Source organism: Mercenaria mercenaria, chromosome 16 (assembly GCF_021730395.1).
Source record: "Mercenaria mercenaria strain notata chromosome 16, MADL_Memer_1, whole genome shotgun sequence".
Classification (NCBI taxonomy): domain Eukaryota; kingdom Metazoa; phylum Mollusca; class Bivalvia; order Venerida; family Veneridae; genus Mercenaria; species Mercenaria mercenaria.
The window spans coordinates 17,298,925-17,320,117 of NC_069376.1; the positions used below are offsets into that span (position 1 = coordinate 17,298,925).

Sequence of the window (21,193 nt, forward strand, 5' to 3'; positions counted from 1 at the left end):
AGAAAAAAAGAAGAAAAAAAGAGATCATTTTTCACACGCATGCACTTGGTCGGTGCTAGTAACGATAAAAGCGTTAGAAAATGGTTTATCATCGAAAGAGTGTGTGTGTGCGTGTATGTGTGTGTGTGTGTGTGTGTGTGTGTGTGTGTGTGTGCGTGTTTAACGTCTTTTTCAACAGTTTTTCAGTCATATAAACGACGGTGTCTGCTTGTAGAAGTGAGCACTATGCCCAACTTTATAGTGCTGCCTCACTGGAATATCACGCCCTAGACACGTGACATGATACCCCACCCAGTCACATTATACTGACACCGGGCTGACCAGTCCTAGCACTACCCCCTTAATGCTTAGCACCAAGCGAAGAAGCTACTAGTACCATTTTTTACATTGTTGGTATGACGCGGCCGGGGATCGAACCAAAGACCTCCCGCGGACGCTCTACCACTAGGCTACCGAGGCGGTAGGACCGGTATTGCAACTTACAGCTAACTCTAAAATTTTGTATTATGTAAACTTAAATCGATAGTGAGGACCTCAAGCAAATAAATATAATGTTATTAGCGAATCATATTATATAAAAGGGTGTTTTGAAGGCATTGTAATGTGATGTGATCGAACAATGAAATGCCAAGATTCCTTATTTGAAACTAAAAATCATTCTTCTTTACAGTGTAAGGTGAGCTGTGACATAAACTACAAAACTATATTGCAGAGATATACATCAGATAGGTGGATACTATAATGTCGTTAAGGAAGTAAGATACCTTAATATGTGTACAAACGCATGCCCAACCGGATACTAATGTGACAATTTACGAAAACGTTTATGACAACTAGATGTGTTATAGATGGACCATATAATGCCGTTAAGGAGGTAAGATACCTTAATATGTGTATGTGCGCATGCCCAACCGGATACTAACGTGACAATTTACGAAAACGTTTATGACAACTAGATGTGTTATAGACGGATCATATAATGCCGTTAAGGAGGTAAGATACCTTAATATGTGTATGTCCGCAAGCCAAACCGGATGCTAATGTGACAATTTACGAAGACGTTTATGACAACTAGATGTGTTTGTTACGAAGACGTTTATGACAACTAGATGTGTTTGTTCATCTGATCATTAACGTGTCTCTGGTCTGGTGCTTTATGGTTCAACAATGCTGAACCAATGAATAAAAACGCAGAAATGCCGCAACACATTGTTGCCTTAAAAAACGTTATCGGCGTCACAACGTTAAGCTTTTTTCTTGAAAGTGCGTAATTCTGTGCATTTATTTTATTTGGACTTTTTTTAAACAGCCATGGTTACTAGTATTTGTCAAATTATTTTTATGAGTCCTTCGCTTTGAACAATGATCAATATTTTGCGGTTTTATGTAGTTATATTGAAATGTTAATATGCAGAATGTAAGAAAATGGATGATGGAAACAGATGTTATATGGAATATAGTTGAGTGAAAAGTTATTTTTAACGGCCATATTCAAATTAAAATAGGGAAGATTAATTTGTAATACCTATTTTTCCGTTTCAATTGATATTTTGATAGTATTACTTATATACTAAAACTGTGCTCTACAGTTGTTCAAATGTCAGTAGAAAATAGTGATTTTTTTTTAAATAAATTAATGATACTATGGAAACGTACCCCGTAACCTTTATATCTAAATATAAAATTCAAAGATATTGACATTTGTTTATTTAAGGAACACAACATCAGCTTTTTATCTGCATTTTAACACTATACATAAGAATAATAATAATTGCATGCATAATGATTTTTCCATAAAAATGTCAGTCGAGCGGTACTGCTGTAAGTAATTTGTTTCAATAAATGCAAATAACACAAACATATTACTATCTGTAGGAATAAAATGTTTTGAAGCTACATTAAAACGAGAAAGATAACTTTATTTAATATTTTTCTAAGAAATTACGACAAAAAGCAAGATATATGATTTTTTAAACACCTCTTTTTCCCTAAGTTTAGATAAATAGGGTAAAGTGTTTGGCATTCTGCTAACTATATTACTGTAATATTCCAGGCTGGTCATTAACAGAACGGCACTGAAGCTGCTGAATAACCCGGCATCATACATTGTTTAAAAAATACAGATAATGCGTTACCGTGGAAAAACGAGACCCGCGACATATACATTTTAAGCTTACATAAGAAAGCTAACACCAATTATAGCAAACTTCTACGGATAACGGTGAAACTGAAATACACTGAATAGTGTAAGATATCTGTATTGTCCTTCTTTTAATATAGATACCTTTTGAGGGTCATGTACTTCAAACCTGGATAAAATTATACTCGAAGGGACAGAGATAAATGAACTTGAGATTGTACATGTAGCAGCTAAAAGATTTAATTACACGAAGTACAATAAATTTCTTCTATATTTTAACTAATTTGAATTTACCCTGGTAACACGGTATACTACCTCCTTAAATGTAATGGATTTCGCTTTCTCTTTGATAAATGATAACAAGATATATTTTGCACCTTACCTGGTCTTGTCATTAGAAAATGAAGTAAATTGCCTTAAACTGATAAACTTAACAGGGGTGAAGTTTTACGAGCATTTATCAAGCTGTTTAACATTAATCATAACAAGCTGTTTTGAAATGGAAATGTTTATATGTTTTTTTCTATACTTAGCTTCTCCGGCCAATCAGTGTGAATGGCGGCAGCATTTGAAATCAAAGCCCTGAAGAGACTGATAGCCAGTGCTTTTATACAATATATCTGAAGAATCAACATTTCATTGTGCATAGACCGGTCATGATCTGAACAATGTTAGTAAAAGTCCACCAAACAATGCTACATGCCAAATATCTAAACTCTGTGCATTGTGGTTCAAGACAGTAAGATTTTTAAAGGTTTTTCTTATACAACTCTTTGTAAAACTAAGTTTGCCCTAGCTCAGGTTAAAATAAGCCACGTAGTATTAATGTTCACAGTACATCTTTTTAAGAACGAATGATTATCGCATTTCAAAGTTTATGTTGGGAGCAACATATTACTGTTGAAAAGCTATTGTGCTGTCAACATGCAAATTTCTTTTTACCTTTACTTTTTAATCAGTTTATTAAATCAACAATTACCCTTTTCTGATTTGACTTATTTCTCTGTAGCTTCAGGTTTTTTTTCGGTAGATATGCAACGATACCAGTCTTTTAGGAGTTACGTTTTAGTCCTGTCTCTTGACAGCTTATATAAACACTATATTGGAAGACGTGGTCATATCAAAAGTACATATAACACCCATACTATATACAAAATTACAAGGGAGATATCATTAAAATGAGACACCTTTGTTGCTTCTATCGTTTATTTCGTCTAGGGCGATATATACGAAAAATATTTCCAATATGTTTAGAAAAGACGTGCCAAAATGTAATAATCATACTAATGAGATATTCATTTAATTGTGACCAAGCCCCTTTTCGCTTAATTTTTTGTGGAAACATTGAACAGTAGAGAATAGAATTCATCGAAGAATTAAATAAAACAAGGAGATCTAGAATATCGCCAACGTTAGAATATACAGAATCCAGGAACACTGGTTAAGTTAACTGCTTGCCGTTACATAACTGACGTTCTCTTGGAAACAATATTAAACACAATCTGACTGACTTTTATGATAGGATAAAATATTGTATTTAACAGGTTTGAAATATAATGATATTGGTCATTCATAAATACCACTGCTACTATCAGCCATTTGCCTTTTCCTTGAAATTGTCTAGCTTCTTCTGCAACTATCTAGGCTGTCAGGATCTATTGCAAGCAACTGAAAATATATAAAAAAGAGAATATTTATACAGAAAGTACCAACGATATGTTTTGCACGTGTTGCGCAAAAAGGACTTAGGTCGATTGGTTTCTGCTCCACTTCAGAAGCAATCATCTGAAAAGATTCCCCTCTTTAACGATATCAAATGGTCATCATTCATTAAAATATCTTATCTTTACTTCATATTTACTTCAATTGTATAAAATCCTCATCAAATGTATTTACCTTTACCTAGTACATAAATTAAGTTTGCAACATTCATATCTAAATGTTATGCAGTGACAGTTGAGTGTTTGAAGCAGCAAGTATTTAAGTGGTAGTATACATTTATACTTTGTTTATCCATACATGTAAACAGTCTGTAAAATTTTGTTTTTGCTCATAAACTTATTGATTTTATGTTTACATAAATCATATGACGTAATTGTTCATGTTTTTGTTAGAATTTTGGATCTAATGTACCTTTAAAGATATCCAATGGCCATCGTTCACTAAAATATTCTATCTTTAAGTATTTAATTCAAGAGAAAATATTTTTAACGTTTTAAACATATAAGTTAATTGTGTGTGTGAAGTGATATATTCATTATTAGATGTCATATAGTAACAGGCGATTGTTAACACTTCTTCCAGTTTTAGCGGCTGTTTAGTTCTACTTCCAAACCATTTTCGGTACAAATTGTGTTTCCAAATACATTATATACCTTACTGCTATCTCACGCCTACTCGATTTGCTTCTTGATATCAGTAAAAATACAAACATGTGACAATGAAAGTGCTGTCATGACGAAACGGCCTAGTTCAACCATAAATCAGCTTGCTGGTATACATGATGACGCTCGCCTTTGTTACGTTCTTTTATGGCGACATGTACTAGGATGTTGGGCCAAACGGGTGACGGGCGCGGGGGGGGGGATAGAGCGGAAGCCTGTGACAGATAACTTCCCGTTGTCTAAGCAGATTTCTCACTTAAGCTTTATGTCGGCTAATAGGCCGTCAACGGCTACCTACCACTAAACGTAAAGTGGATTTAGCCGTCAAAAGTCTGTCACGCAAATGGCGCTGACGTTTGTAATTGTCTTGCCGCACTGACATTACAAGCGGTCTGTCTGAACGAGACATACGACAAGCGTTTCCGTGTCTCTGAGACGTCGAACGAGACGCAGCGCTATCTAACGAGCAGGAGACGTTAAAACGTCTAATGACTTGTTCTCGCGTTCGCCCACGCTCACTATCTTTGATCATCTCTTCGAAAATTAGCCTCTGCGTTACCGAAAACTGATTTATTTCAAAAAATCTTTGAAAATATTGTCGCATATTTACTAACACATGTACCTGTGTAAAATTCAACTCGATACAACCACATGGTGACACACGGACTGCATGAGGAAATCATGAGCAGGTACATGAATTTAACAATGGGACGAATAAAATCGTACGAGTTTCTGTTGGCTGTGTTTGTAGGTCTGAGTACATGTATATTTCTGACATTGCCCAACAAATTTAAAGTTACGGAGTAAATCTCAAAACACGGAAATATTTGTTAAACGAGCAACATCTTTACCAAAATCTACCTGCCGTACTCCCCTGTAAATACTTAAAATATTATCAAAAAGATGTCCCACTTTGAAAATGAATACAAATAAAGAAATAAAAATAAACAATTGCCAAAAACTACGTTCAACATTGTTATCTGAAATTTCAGCACATGCACCAAAACGAACATAACGAACGTAACAGTGATGATTTTTTAAAGGCACTAAACTGTTCGAAAGTGTGGCACTTTTATCTAACTCTTTTCCGGAATTCAATGTAAATACCAGTAAACTGATAGTTGTTGTGTATAGTAATATACATGCTGTTTATGCTGTTTAATTTTCATGTGAAACAACATTTTCTTTCTATGATTTGTTGTTGTTTGATGTTTTTGTCTCGTACTGTAAGGCTAAGACTTAAAGTATGTAAAGAAAATAACGCCAACTTTCGATGGGGAATTTCTTTATCTCGTTTTAAGCAAACGTCTATTAAAATATTTCAAATACTTCATTCCTTATAATTTTACAGCTTAAGTTTGTATTTTGCCTCGATCCTTAAGAAAGGCTTAATATTTTATACTTGATTCTTTGTATACTTATAATACAAGTCCATCGTAAATCATTTCTACTTACTGTGGAAACAGTTCGTATTACATTGTTCATATTCACGAAATTCGTCGCTATGTTTATCGTAGTCCATTCCACAGTTAGCCATACAGGCGCGAATATCATTAGCCAATTCGCTCTTACAGCAAAACTGTCTGTACCTGCTCCGAGAACCACCGCCACAAGAACTGCTACATTCAGACCACGATTCCCATGGAAACCAATCACATATCACATCGCAAGTTTCGTCACTCGATATTTCATGCACAAGTGTCAAAATTAGATATAAAAACACTGCCTTATGCTTCATTATCTTTTTGTTTTAGTATTCCATACATCCGCTTTTATACATTTGAACAGACTGATTAAGCTGTTAAGCTACGAATCTAGGTAGATTTAAAACTGCCTTATACCAATATATTTCGATCAGTGAGTAAATTGTGAAGGAATTTTGCTGTACACTGTACCATTGATTATATATCATAATATATTAGCATATCCTGAACAAACTATATTGTGGATCTTAGTTTTAGATTTTAAAATTCAGTTATTCGAATTCTTTTAAACCTTGTTTGAGGTCCATATTTTTCAATTAAGAAAAATAAAGCCTTTTTTTCCGTTTTATTGACCGACATTGCGATAGTATATACTAATGTTTCGAAATAATCATAATTCAGTCTAATAATACATCCAGTTTGTGAAACGCAATTGATCTGAAGATGCATAAATACCCAAAGTCAGTTCTGACACGTGTTACAAAACCAATCAAACTAACAAATATTGAACGACTGGAAAAGGACTGTGGCAAACCCATTCTTCATAATAAATTTATGCACTTTTTTATCGTAAAGTTTCGCACTGTGCTGAAATGTTTTCCGATTTTAGAAGTATTTTATCATTGTTTAAGAATTATTAACAACATATTTTATATTTCCTGGTAATGTTAGAGACATACAAATCAAATAAGAACAGAAGGAATTTATACTATAATGTCTAAACACTTCGTACTAATGTTAAATGGCATGCAATGTAATAAATTAAACTATCATCTAGCAATAAAAGTCCCCAAACGGAAGGGGCATTTGCCATCTGCTGTCATAGGAACCACATTTTTACCTCGACTATTCGAAGAATAGTCTAGCTATTCTACTCACCCTGGCGTCGGCGTCGGCGTCGGCGTCACACCTTGGTTAAGTTTTTGCATGCAAGTACATACAGCTATCATTAAAAAGCATATAGATTTGAATCTTATTTTTTCTTTTTCAATTACCAACCTCACTGGGTCAAGGTCCATAACTCTGACATGTATTTTGAGCAAATCATGCCCCATTTTGGACCAAAGCTAATGCAGATATTGAATTTGAAACTTCACATGTATCTCCGGGGTTATAAAACTAGTTGATAGCAGCAAGTCCCATAACTCTGACCTTCATTTTGGCCAAATTATGCCCCCTGTTGGACTTAGAAAATTCTGGTTAAAGTTTTGCGTGCACGTACATACAGTTATTACTAAAAGGCATATAGATTTGAAACTTATTTTTTCTTTTTCTAGGTCAATAACCAACCTCACTGGGTCAAGTTCCATAACTCTGACATGTATTTTGGGCAAATTATGCCCCCTTTTGGACTTCTGGTTAAGGTTTTACATGCAAGTTACTATCTCCAAAACTAATGCAGATATTGAATTGAAGTTTCACATGTGTCTTCGGGGTTATAAAACTAGTTGATAGCAGCAAGTCCCATAAATCTGATATGCATTTTGGTCAAATTATGTCCCCTTTTAAACTTAAAACTCTTTTGATATTTGATATTTTGGGTAATATTTTCCTGCTTCTGTGAAAATATTTCGAATTGTCAAGCTTGGCTGTCTTACGTGTCTTACGGACAGTTTTTGTTATATCGAAACTAAATTCATTGAAGAACCTACACATATTTTTTTATATAAAACCTTACCATCTAGCCAACTTTTGTGAAAGAAAAATCTTATGCTTAATAAAAGAACAAAGGACAGACATACAGACGAACTGACGAGTAAAAGTCAAAATAAAACGATTTGTGTATTCTTCATCTTGCTTTCTATCTATGTCACAGATGTCATGAACAATTTCTCTTGTACTTTTAAAGTTATCACAGAATTATTCACGTTTGTGGCTAACAAAAATACAGACAGATATGCGATCGAACGAATAAACGAAAAAAAAGAATGTTCATGACATCTCAATTGTGTTGTATCATTTTATCATATTTCCTGAGAGCACCTCTAGCACTTTTTAAGTTATCACAGAATCCAGCTTTTTGTCATATTTTTGGACTAAACGTTGCTATAGCAACCACTTTCATCGTCATAGTAACAAAATGAAAGGACAAGCATATCCTCCATATTGTCAGCTATTTCATGTGTTCAGGTTTGTAAACAATATCTGGAACTTTGACATAATATTCAGCGTTCACGCAAGTAACCTACAAAAACTTGCAACTGATACCCACACACAAAAGTTTGCAACTGATACTGCTTTCATGTAAGTCACAAACAAAAGCTTGCAACTGATACCCACACACAAAAGTTTGCAACTGATACTGCTTTCATGTAAGTCACAAACAAAAGCTTGCAACTGATAACGCGTTCATGTAAGTCAAACACAAAATCTTGCAACTGATACCGAGATCGTGTAAGTCGCACACAAATGTTGCAACTGATACTGCGTTCATGTGAGTGGCACACAAAGTCTTGCAACTAATACAACGTTCACCAAGTTCATGTAAGTCGCACACAAAGTCTTGCAACTGATATCACGTTCGTTTAAGTCGCACACAAAATCTTGCAATTGATACCACGTTCATGTAAGTCGCTAACAAAGTCTTGAAACTGATACCACGTTCACCACGTTCAAGTTAGTCACACACAAAATCTTGCAACAGATACCGCTTTTACCACGTTCAAGTAAGTCACACACAAAGTCTTGCAACTGATACCGATACTGCGTTTACCACGATCATGTAAGTCGCACATAAAATCTTACAACTGAGTCTTCGTTCAAGTAAGTTGCACACAAAGTCTTGCAACTGATACCGCATTCACCACGTTCATATAATCGCACACACAATCTTGCAACTGTCACCGCGTTCATGTAAGCCACACACAAAGTCTTGCAACTGATACCACGTTCGTTTAAGTCACATACAAAATCTTGCAAATGATACCGCGTTCACCGCGTTCAAGTAAGTCGCACACAAAGTCTAGCAACTGATACCGCGTTCACCACGTTGAAGTAAGTCACACACAAAGTCTTGCAACTGTTACCGCGTTCACCACGTTCATGTAACTTAAAGGTACACACAAAAGTTTGCAACTGATACCGCGTTCATGTAAGTTGCACAAAAACCTTGCAACTGATATCGCATTTATGTAAATCACACATTAAAGTCTTGCAACTGATACCGCGTTCATGTAAATCGCACATAAAATCTTACAACTGATACCTCGTTCATGTAAGTCGCAACAAAATCTTGCAACTGATACATCGTTCATGTAAGTCGCAACAAAATCTTGCAACTGACACCTCGTTCATGTTAGTCGCACTCAAAATCTTGCAACTGATACCTCGTTCATGTCAGCCGCACACAAGATCTTGCAACTGATACCTCGCTCATGTAAGTCGCACTCAAAATCTTGCAACTGATATCGCGTTCATGCAAGTCACACATAAATGTCTTGCAACTGATTCCGCGTTCATGTAAGTCGCACACAAAGTCTCGCAACTAATATCTCGTTTATGTAAGTCGCACTCAAAATCTGGCAACTGATATCGCGTTCATGTAAGTCACACATAAAAGTCTTGCAACAAATACCGCATTCCTGTAAGTCGCACACAAAGTCTTGCAACTGATACCTCGTTCATGTAAATTGCATTCAAAATCTTGCAACTGATACCTCGTTCATGTACGTTGCTCTCCAAATCTTGCAACTGATACCTCGTTCATGTAAGTCGAACACACACAAAGCCTTGCAACTGATACCTGGTTTAGGTAAGATGCACTCAAAACCTTGCAACTGATATCGCGTTCATGTTAGTCACACATAAAAGTCTTGCAACTGATACCGCGTTCATGTAAGTCCCACACAAAGTCTTGCAACTGATACCGCGTTTATGTAAGTCACACTGCACAAGACCATAGTCATTTGCCCTTGGCTGACCACAATACGGAAGTGGTTACGCGGAAAATAGTTCCTCTGTTTGATGGTGAATATTGGTGAATTTTTGAGTGAAAGGCCTGCAATAAATGGCATGATTTAGAAATGATATTAAATAGTAGGTACATGTACAATTTGACAGAATGAGAATGTCAGAATATGCATAACACGACTTTTTGATAGGGCCTGTTTAGCTGTTTGCGGCCATCTAGAGAGTATTCTTCATACACATGTGATTTGGTTCAAAATGGTGGAAAAAAGAGCCGGTCAACCCAATGTTTACTGTGGCTGGATTTTTTTCTCTTGAATAGTTCTGTTGAGTTCAGGTATTTTTATGGGTGTTGGAATGCATGAAAAAAATGCTATAGTGTCCAGTGCCGATATATAGAACATATAGTAAAAATAACTGTGGCCTTAGGCCACACACAAAATCTTGCAACTGATACCTCGTTCATGTAAGTTGCACTCAAAATTTTGCAACTGATACCTCGTTCATGTAAGTTGCACTGATACCTCGTTCATGTAAGTTGCACTCAAAATCTTGCAACTGATACCTCGATCATCTTAGTCGCACAAAAATTCTTACAACTGACATGGCGTTCAATGCAAGCAAGTCGCACACAAAATCTTGCAACTGATATCGCGTTCATGTAAGATGCACTCAAAATCTTGCAACTGATGCCTCGTTTTTGTAAGACACACACAAAATCTTGTAACTGATACCTCGTTCATGTTAGCCGCACAAAAAAAAATCTTGCAACGCGTTCAAGCAAGTCACACACAAAATCTTGCAACTGATATCACGTTCAAGCAAGTCACAGACAAAATCTTACAACTGATATCAACAGACTAATCATTAAGCAAGACAACATTGAGCATCAACATACTTTATAATCATACTTTATTAACTACAAAACAGGTACAGCTACAACGGAGACAGATATTCGGGCAGAATTTGTGAAGCAAAAAAAAATGTTGTAATTTCTTTTAACCTGTGCGAAATTATTATAATCAATTTAAAAGAAAAAAAATACCAATTTACAATATAAGAGGCTCGAACAAGTCGGGCAAGTGATTTGAAGTCAGCGACCTTAGCCACTCGGCCAGGGAGGCATTACCATTTAGTGGGAGTGATAATATCAAACATCTTTGAAGTTTGAAATATAGCCACTTAGTAATTAAAGAGATTAAGTGTTTGTTCATTATACTTGAACTGGAAATCTAACATAGCACAATCAATTAAATATTGGTGCGACAGTTACTAGTATCCCTCTTGTGTTAATTGTGGGCAGGTATATATAGGTTTGATTTTCAAAACGGGTTTTCTTGTTAGCATAAAATTCTATGAAATTATATAAAACCATGTAATCTTTATTTCTTTTGTATGTTTTGCACATAGAAAGTGCTAGTAATTGATTTTGTCAGAAATTTACAAGTACCAGAGAGTAAGATTCCTCATTGTAAACCGATTTCATCATGTTTGAACAAACCGTGCTGCAGGCAGGGCATGGGGAAAACATCTACATAGGTTATTTGTATTTTTGTTTGCATGTATGAGTGTGGATACTGGTGTGTGTGGTGGTGGGGGGGGGGGGGGGGGGGGGCGGGGCACGTCCGTATGCTGTAAATTGCGATTTGGGTGCCTGAGTTTTAGAAACACGACATTCCCTGTTTTTGATATTATTCCTTGCTTTTTTAAGGAATATGAGGTACTCGTTTTTTTTTCACGGTATGTCAACTATGTTTTTATAAATTTGTTTTAAATATTCAAAAACCCAGTTGGCAAAGTTAAAAAGTCTATTGAGTGTGAACTACGTTCAAATAACCGTTTCACAATGCTTTAGTGAACATTCTTCATAAGTATTTAAAAAGTACTGTGAAATCATTTTTATTCGCGTAGGACGAATTTTCGCGTATTTCGCGCTAGAACCGATGCGCGAATTTAAGACCGCGCTAATATTATTTTTTAATTTTATTTTTTCATTTATAAATTGAAAATGCGCGAATTAAAGCCCGCGCGAAACAGTCCTTTTTCACGTTTGCGCGAAATTTTATGCCAGCGAATTTAAATGATTTCACAGTAAATATTTTTAAGGCAGTTTCCTTATAGTCATTACCACATACACATTTTGTTTTTGATTTTTGCTTTTCAACGTACATAGAACATTAATCAAATATATAAGGCTACGGGAAGTTTCCAATAAAGTTGTGAAATACAGTGGCATTCTTCTCTTGTGATCTTGAATAACAAACAAAGAACAGAGAAAATGCTGTTTATTTTCTTGTTACATAATTTATAAAGAAATATTCACTCTTAATAACTTAAGACCATAGGTTAGAAGGTTAGAGAAACTGTAGAATCTACATGAAATAATGAGCTTCCATTATTCAGTTTCCTAATCAGGCTGGTCACAATGAAGACTTTGGCCCTCGTGGCCAAGTGGCTAAGATTGCTGACTTGAAATTACATGTCTCTCACCGATGTTGGGTTCGAGTCTCGCTCTGGGCGTAGAATTCTGCAAATGACGAAGCCATCCAGGTGGTTAACGGAAGGTCGATGGTTCTACCTGATTAAATATATAATTATGCGTGGAGGTGCACCCCGGGTTTGCAAAAGCTTGAAAATCGACATGTTCCATGTTAATGTGTGCTTTTAGTGTTTTTATTTATTATTCATCTTGAAAACAAACATGAAACGCTGCAAAATTCCAGACTTCTCTTTTGCTTTTACCAGTTTTCATGATCAGTGAAAACAAAATGATCAAAGAAGTAGAATACCACTAAATGACGCGCAACATACTGTTGAAACATAAATTTTGACAAACGGCATGTTTTGTATCATGATAATTTGGCATGTTATCCGCATGCATATAGAAATTTATAATACCTAAACTTTTGGGCGTGTATTAAAGTAAATTGTGATTCAACGAAGAAAATTATGGCTTAGACAATTGGGGGATAGTCAAGGACTTTAAGGGAACTTACGTGCCATTGAACCATTTGCATAGCATGGATGTGTATATGATTTTGTACATTTGTAAGTAAATTAGATATTATTGCAATTTTATTTCATTGCTATATTAATTCAATTAGTCATTTTAATTTGAAGAAAAACACCATTAACATATCTTACAGAAATTTCTGACACTTTCAAAATAGATGAAAATACTGTGAAAAAAAAATCCATTAACACGCTTCAGTTTGGAGGTTACTGTGAAATTGCAGGTAGTTAAATCAAAATAAATGTGCCGTGCCATGAGAAAACCAACATAGTGGGTTTGCGACCAGCATGGATCCAGACCAGCCTGCGCATCCGCGCAGTCTGGTCAGGATCCATGCTGTTCGCTTTTAAAGCCTACTGCAATTAGAGAAACCGTTAGCGAACAGCATGGATCCTGACCAGACTGCGCGGATGCGCAGGCTGGTCTGGATCCATGCTGGTCGCAAACCCACTATGTTGGTTTTCTCATGGCACGGCTCAAATGTTGGTGTTTAATTATGATGATGAGTATTCTAATTACATGTTTTAAACAACTCAGATTTCGTAGCATGTTTCCTTATTAAAAAATAATGTAAAGGAAAGTGTGTTTTGATGTCATTAATAAACGAAGAAAAAATATACGTTCGCAAAATAATTTCATGAGGGCGTAGACAGTATCACCGATTTTGGATGTATAAACACGATTTTGTTTCGATTTCTAATATACCCTTTATCTAATTTAAAATAGAAGCCGCAATGAAAATATCTAACTCATCGACCGTTTACGTGTTTTTCTCAGAAATAAAAAGCATCTTAGAATTAAAAACGGGGCGCTTCATGAGAAAACCTGTATAAGTGACAAAAAAATCAAAATGGAGATGAAGAAAATATTCAAAAACAACATTCTTTTACCTTTCAAGTCTGAAAATTTACCAAAAGCATTTGAGACGTGACGTTAAGAACGTCATGAAAGCAGTTTGACGTCGCCGTGCATGGCGTGTATTATTCAAGCCGTTTTTGCAACAATATTTGCGTATCACTTACTAAACATACTTTTGAATATTTAGGAACAGTTTAAAATGATTTAACTGAAAAATAACTTAGTTGTATATTTTTGCTTTCATCATGACACCTTTCTATTTTCATGGTGCACGGGGGCTTTGGAACTTCTGTTGCCATGACAACACAACTAACATTTATTTGTAATATATGATAGAATCTGAATTGTCTGGAATAACTGTATTACAATATTCTTGTTTCTAGTTTATGCATGAATACAAGAAAATCAATGATTTTCCAATATTTTAAACTTCTTATTACGCAATAATAATATCATGTCACTAATATAGGTTTTTGGGTAGCCGAAACTTAACTAAGTTTATTTGCTTCGTTTCAAGATTGAGACACTGTAAAATTCAGAAATGTTCACGAAGGAATAGGTTCATATTCATCCCCTTTTTTCTTCTCATTTTCACGCTACAAAGGATATAAGGGGTTCCAAATTAATGTTTGGAATCAGATTAGTTACATTTAAATTCATTTATTTTTAATGAAATAATATGTCAAAAATAACGTTTGAATGTATTGCATATCTTTATGTATTGTTTGTCTCATATTTGGTTATTTCAGATAAAATCTTAACCCTTACCCCACTAAATTTCCATGATGAACTTATTAATCTATCAGTTTGGACAGTACCATTACTTGTTACAATAGGCGCTTACCAAAATGATACCGACTGAATAGCGAACAGAGCAGATCTTGATCCAACTACATAGTTGTGCAGGCTGATAATGATCTTCACTGATCTCAAAGACAGAATATATCGTGTCCAGCATGCTAAGGGTTAATAAATACTTTAGGGTGGCCAAGGTCTGCTTTTAAATTCGAGTATTCTCTCTCTACATTCTTGATTGTGTTATAAAGTAGTTCCCTTTAATTCGGTTGTGTCGTTTATATTGGCTGTACCATTTATAGCCAAAATTGATACTCAAATTCCATAGATTTTGATCTGGACGCTGATTTGGGCAGTGCATTAACAAATCAAAGCCTTGAGATGTCTGGTGGTTGCGGGTTTTGCTAGAGTTATTTTCATTTTAAATGCCAATATATAAATATACAAGTATAAGAAATAAATACTAATGTGCCTCATATCTAAGATAAACTCTGCCTGACCTTACATGAACAGCTGGAAGTCAGTGATGTAACCATGGGCTGGAATACCTAATCACTGACAGATCTTATATAATCTAAATGGCCAGTGTGAATGGATAGAGGATGAATAAGAACTGCTTGATCATTGATAATTCATCCGCATTGTTCATGAATGGGACTACTTTGTGTGGCACATGAACAAATTCCTTTGGATGTGATTTGGAATCAAATAAAGATGCTACATGATTGTCAAAAATACACTTGACTTTAGTAGCGGGATAAACCCGCAACCAAAAACAACAGATGAGCCGCTCCATGAGAAAGCCAACATTATAGTGCATTTGCGACCAGCATGGATCAGCGCAGTCTGGTCAGGACCCATGCTGTTTGCTTTCAAAGCCTATTGCAATTAAAAACAGCAGCATAGATCCTGACAAAACTGGGCGGATGCGCAGGCTGGTCTGGATCCATGCTGGTCGCTGTTGCACTATGTTGGTTTTAACAAGGCTCATATCACCTTAATATGCATTTTTGGTTGTTGAAAATATTTTCTTGCATAACAGACGGGGATTTCCGGTATTTTACCGGTGCAGGAAAAATCCATCTTACACCCTGGGGTGTAAGATGACTCTCGTGCTTTAAATGACTTCTTACGAACTACATATACGTGAAAGATTAATACAGTTATCTATATTTTATTTTAAACAAAAGGAATAAAAATCAAATACCTTGACAGTTCCTCTTTGTTCCTGATACTATATTTCTCGATTCAAAACACGTTATTTTATCAAAAATTCATAACGTTACCTGCAACTGATAAAATATAACCGGAACTAAACATTGTTATTTGTCTTTGAAACGTCATGACGTCTTTCCTGGATGTTGCTTTCCTGCGCTTTGTTTAAATACGCTGCTATAAGAAATAGTTCTAAAAAGAAAGACATCATATTGGTTTTATTTTTATTATTACTTTTATATCGGTATGCAAGAAAAAGATTCTGTCACTGATAATAGGTGCAGATGGAAATTTCCGGCTCTCGGGTAACTGGTTAGGCGGTAACTCAGCTGGAGCCTCGTTACCGCCTTAACAGTTACCCTCGAGACCGGGAATTCCCATCTACACCTACAACCAGTGAAAAAATCTTATAATCTTCTGGCCGTTTTAAACTCCACCTTACAACGGCTGCTCAACCTTGAGAGATGCTGATTTTTTCATGTATGTTAAATGATGCAATGAAGCAATATGGTATCTGACAAAGGTGTTTGTAATACAAACTTTATAAGAAAACGAGCAATTTAGCAAACCCCATGTTTGTAAAAGACGAACACATGTTTGACTGATATTCAATTTTAAAAAGTCTTAAATCTTTCTTTAACTGTAAACTGCATGGTTTTCCATAAAACTCAGTAAAAACATCGAGTAAAGAAGCATTTTTTTCAATTTAATGAACCAATTAGGTTTCTGTTTTTTTCTTATCAGCGTTGGTATATGTAGAGGATATTTGTTTGTTTCAGTGTAAGATCGAAATTTATTACATACTCGTTTCTATTCCCCGTTAAGTTACACTGGTATCGGAAACGTCAATATTTTTCCATACACTGACGCCTGAATTTCATATCGGGAGCGTGACGTAATTCAGTGTGTATTGTTGCACTATTTTGTTCTATTAAATTCAGTATTGTTAGTTTTATTCAGGCTTTTGAACAAATTTATGATATTTACATTATATCTATACGTGCAGATGCGTATGTAATAAAAAGGTTATTATCTTTGCATCGGGAAATATGCACTCGTACTTCAGCGGAAGAATATTGCCCCCTAAAGTCGCGAAATATTTCCACTGAAGAACTCGTGCATATTTCCCGATACAAAGCTAATAACCTATAAATATTTCACCGAGTGAACACTATAATGCAATATTTTCACGAGTGGCGCAGCCACGAGTGAAAATATAAATTATGGTGTTCGCGAGTGAAATATATTTCGATCTTACACTGAAACAAACAAATTTTCTATCAATTTTATCCATTTTTAATGTTTTTAACCAAATTATATTCAGTATGTCCGCGGAACGTCACGTGCATCGCATCATAATGTCTTGACGTCAGGATGCTTTGTAGAAAAAAAAATAGTTCATTTACGTTTCTTGAATTATTTTACATTCCATTATGATAAAGTGTAAATATTTATATCCTTTTATTATTTTCATACATCTTTACCTTTACTGAAGAATATTTTGCAAGGAAATTCCTGTCATTTATAATTCATATCATTTCGCTTTCAAATGTAGTTCCGTACCAGTGAAAATAAAAATGATATTTTCACTGTTTGAAAATATCAAATTTATTTCATTGATTTCAGTATATCACAGAAGAGCACAAAATAAATATCTATTATAAACCTTTGAAAAATGCCATTGCGATCTGATCTTTAGCTTTTAAAAATAGTTCTGATATTCTGACTAAATTAATATAGAGATGATCCCTCAACAATTCAAACTTGTCTTTACCGTATTGTTTACAAATGAAATGATAGCCAAGTGCATTTTACAACATATTATTATGTTTTCCCTCCTGTCCATGTAAAAAAAGAATTGATTGATATATAAAAATGGCGTTCTACAAATATCGGACGAAAACTGGACAATTCCTGTATAATATATGCTTTTTATTTAGCCTATACTTTGCTAGAGCCTATGCTGAACTTTATTTTGTCTTTTAGAAAATTCAAAATCCAAGACTAGCCAAGAGACTATTACTCATTAAAAGAATCTATTTGAAAAATAATGGCATGTTCTTTAAAGACACTGACATCCAGTGTTTGGCTAAAATGATCTTTCTTTAAAATTGAAGATTGGTCATATCATGAACATAAGAGCACGATTTGTTTTTCTCAACTATCTTACAAAAGGCCAAATTAAAAAAAAAAAGTTTTCATAAAATCAAACACATGTTAACATGTGCTAATAAATTGTGGTGTTTGGGAAATTGTGACTTATTTGCCTCTTTACTGGAAACAACTGAGCATTTTAGTGATTTAACTACATAAGTAATGTTGAAACGTTTAAAACCAAAAAGTGTGCGTGTGTGTGTGTGTGTGTGTGTGTGTATGTTCGGGTTTAACGTCTTTTTCAACATTTTTTAGTCATATAAACGACGGTGTCTACTTGTAACAGTGAGCACAATACCCAACTTTAAATTGCAAGCGAGGAAGCTACTAGTACCATTTTTATGTTTTTGGTATGACGCGGCCGGGGATCGAACCCACGGCCTCCCGCTCTCGAATCGGACGCTCTACCACTAGGCTACCGAAACAAAATTTTCAGTGAACATCCCTTAAAATAATAAATGGTACTGCCTAAATTGAATGATGGGCCAGTCATTTTTGAAATTTAGCAGGGTAAAGGATAACTGCATAAGGAATACTATTGTTAAGTTAACAGATTATGACTTAAATCCAAAGAACAGGTTGCAGGAAGAAATCAATGTGTTACATTATTCATCTTTGAAGGCAGGTTATAAGAGCCTTTATTGATTTACAGTTCTGCTATACTTTGTAACAGCAATACTTTCTTAACGGTTAAGGTAGATGAATACCTTGAGTTATATCTTACTGAGAAAATATAACGTTATGTTTTCCTTCATTACTGTCTCAACGCATTTATTTTAGAATAAAATAAAATGTGTTAGACTGGTATAACCCAGTCGTGAATAGCGATATGCTATCTCAAAATGTGCATGATTTCGAGTTACGGCCCTTTACCTAATCATGGTATATTCATAAAAGGGCTGAAAGGTTGCGTCGCAAGTAAATAAAGGGAAATTGACCTGGAGTCATGAAACTGCAGTTTTTTAGCATTTGAAGTTGTGAACCTGCATATTTTAATCCCCTCGTCCCCCACCCACTCCTACATATCCCAATAACCCTTATTTAAAAAAAAAACTCTAAAGTAACCCCACCTCCCTACCAAATGTAATATAAAAAGTTTACTAAGTCTTGCTTTGTCAACAGTTAACCTGTGACTATATATTGCCAGGTGTCGGGGCCACCAGTGCTCTAAGGACTTTCACATTCAATTTGTTTGTAAAGCATGATGGTTACGGTATGAAAAACAGTAAAATGATTGTCCTGCATGTACATCTGACAAATATAACATTCCAGCATATTGACCAACTGTCGACTGAGCACCTGACAATAGCTAGTACTGCATTTGGAAAAATATTAACTGACTTAAGAAACATTTACGAAATAAAATGACTCTTTTATGACAATATAAGTTTTAGTATAGAAACGAGCTCTGGTCTTAAAAGAAGTTTTCACTCATGAAATTTATAGAAAAGTCCTGAAAACAAACAAACCTATTTTAGAGCGCGTATTAGAATGCATTTTGCAGAAATCTAAAAATACCAAGACTTTTGTTTCTGTTTTACAGGCTTTTTACAAGGACTGCTTGTTTCAGCGTTAGAAAAGACATGCACAGACTCTAAGGTACGTCGATTCATATATAATAATAATAGTTATTGACGGTAAATTATATTTATGTGCGAACTGGTATTCCATTTCAAAATATTTAATGACGTAACCTTTGCAATGAGATATCAACATTCACTGAGCATGTGTGATAACAAAAAAGACTATAAGGAAACCTTACCATTATTTGATACATGTGACGCACTAAGAAATATATAGAGGATATTTGTTTGTTTTGAGTGAATATGGAATATATCTCGCCGAGAAGTGAGAAAATTTCAAATAATTTCACGAGCGCGTAGCGCGAGTGAAAATGTCAACATTTTCTCACTTCGAGGTGAGATATATTCTATATTCAAGAAAAAAACCCAACACATTTTTTTTTTTCATTTTATGCTCAATTACGTTGAGATGTGCATTTTGCAAGTATTTTAATCTCTTCGAGGGAAACAGACCCGCGTAAACAGACATGACGTCCGACGTGCTGTGACGTTAGAAAGACGCACACAACATAAAGTTCCATTTTATTTCATTTTTTGCTGCATAACGTTATGAAATTCTCATTAAGTGAAATAAATTGAATCGAGAAATATACTATAAAGAACAAAGTGCGACTACAATTTTTATCCTGTTTTAAGCAAATAATTTAAAATTCATACACAATGTATGAGGGGTGGAGCTATATCTCTCACAGTGTGAAAATATAGATTTCATATTTTAACAGTGTGAGTGATGAGATATGAAAATATTTAACTGATAGAATACAGTATTTCATTAGTTAGCATAAAATTAAAATCAAAATAGATCGCATACATGAATTCTTACTGATGCATCGAAAACGACTATCAACAGAAAAATAATATTTTATCTTTTTTATTCTTACTTCTTTTACCTTGATATGGCAAAAATGGCAAAATAATTTATGACGTTCCTGTCAACTAACAAAAATTACCATATAATTTGTTATAAAGTTGCAACACTGTTTGGTATCAGTAATGAATACATGAAAAGTTATAGATATTTAATTAACCTGTATATACATGAGCCATGCCATGTGAAAACTATAGTGGCTTTGCGACCAGCATCCGCCCAGTCTGGTCAGGATCCATGCTGTTCGCTTTCAAAACCTATTGCAATCAGAGAAACCGAAAGTGGACAGCATGGATCCTTACCAGACTGCGCGGATGCTAGTCGCAAAGCCACTATGTTGGTTTTCTCATGGCACGGCTCAGTAATAGTTTTAATTTTTTTTTTTTATCCAAGTGATTTTTTAATATGGCTCACTAAAATTAAGCCAATATTTAATCCAAAGGGCTGTCCTCTCTCTAGGTTGATTTAAAAAAGCCGATATGATATCTGAGTTTTAGAAACCGTTCTACTGCTATGTTAAATGAGCAGTACATTTTTCTTAAGCATAACTATATCTGAAATGAAAATCAAACTT

General features: G+C 34.9%; 1 protein-coding gene across 1 annotated transcript in view; it reads left to right on the top strand.

Annotated features, from left to right (window-relative positions):
• The first annotated feature begins 12,954 nt into the window (after positions 1-12,954).
• The window catches only part of LOC123540852 (uncharacterized), a 32,622-nt gene continuing 24,383 nt past the window's right edge, over positions 12,955-21,193 (top strand). Inside the window, exons 1-2 of the mRNA XM_045326170.2 lie at positions 12,955-13,181; positions 19,712-19,767. Coding sequence (XP_045182105.2) covers positions 13,154-13,181; positions 19,712-19,767 — 84 coding nt within the window. The 5' untranslated portion in view covers positions 12,955-13,153. The remainder of the gene's footprint in view (positions 13,182-19,711; positions 19,768-21,193) is intronic.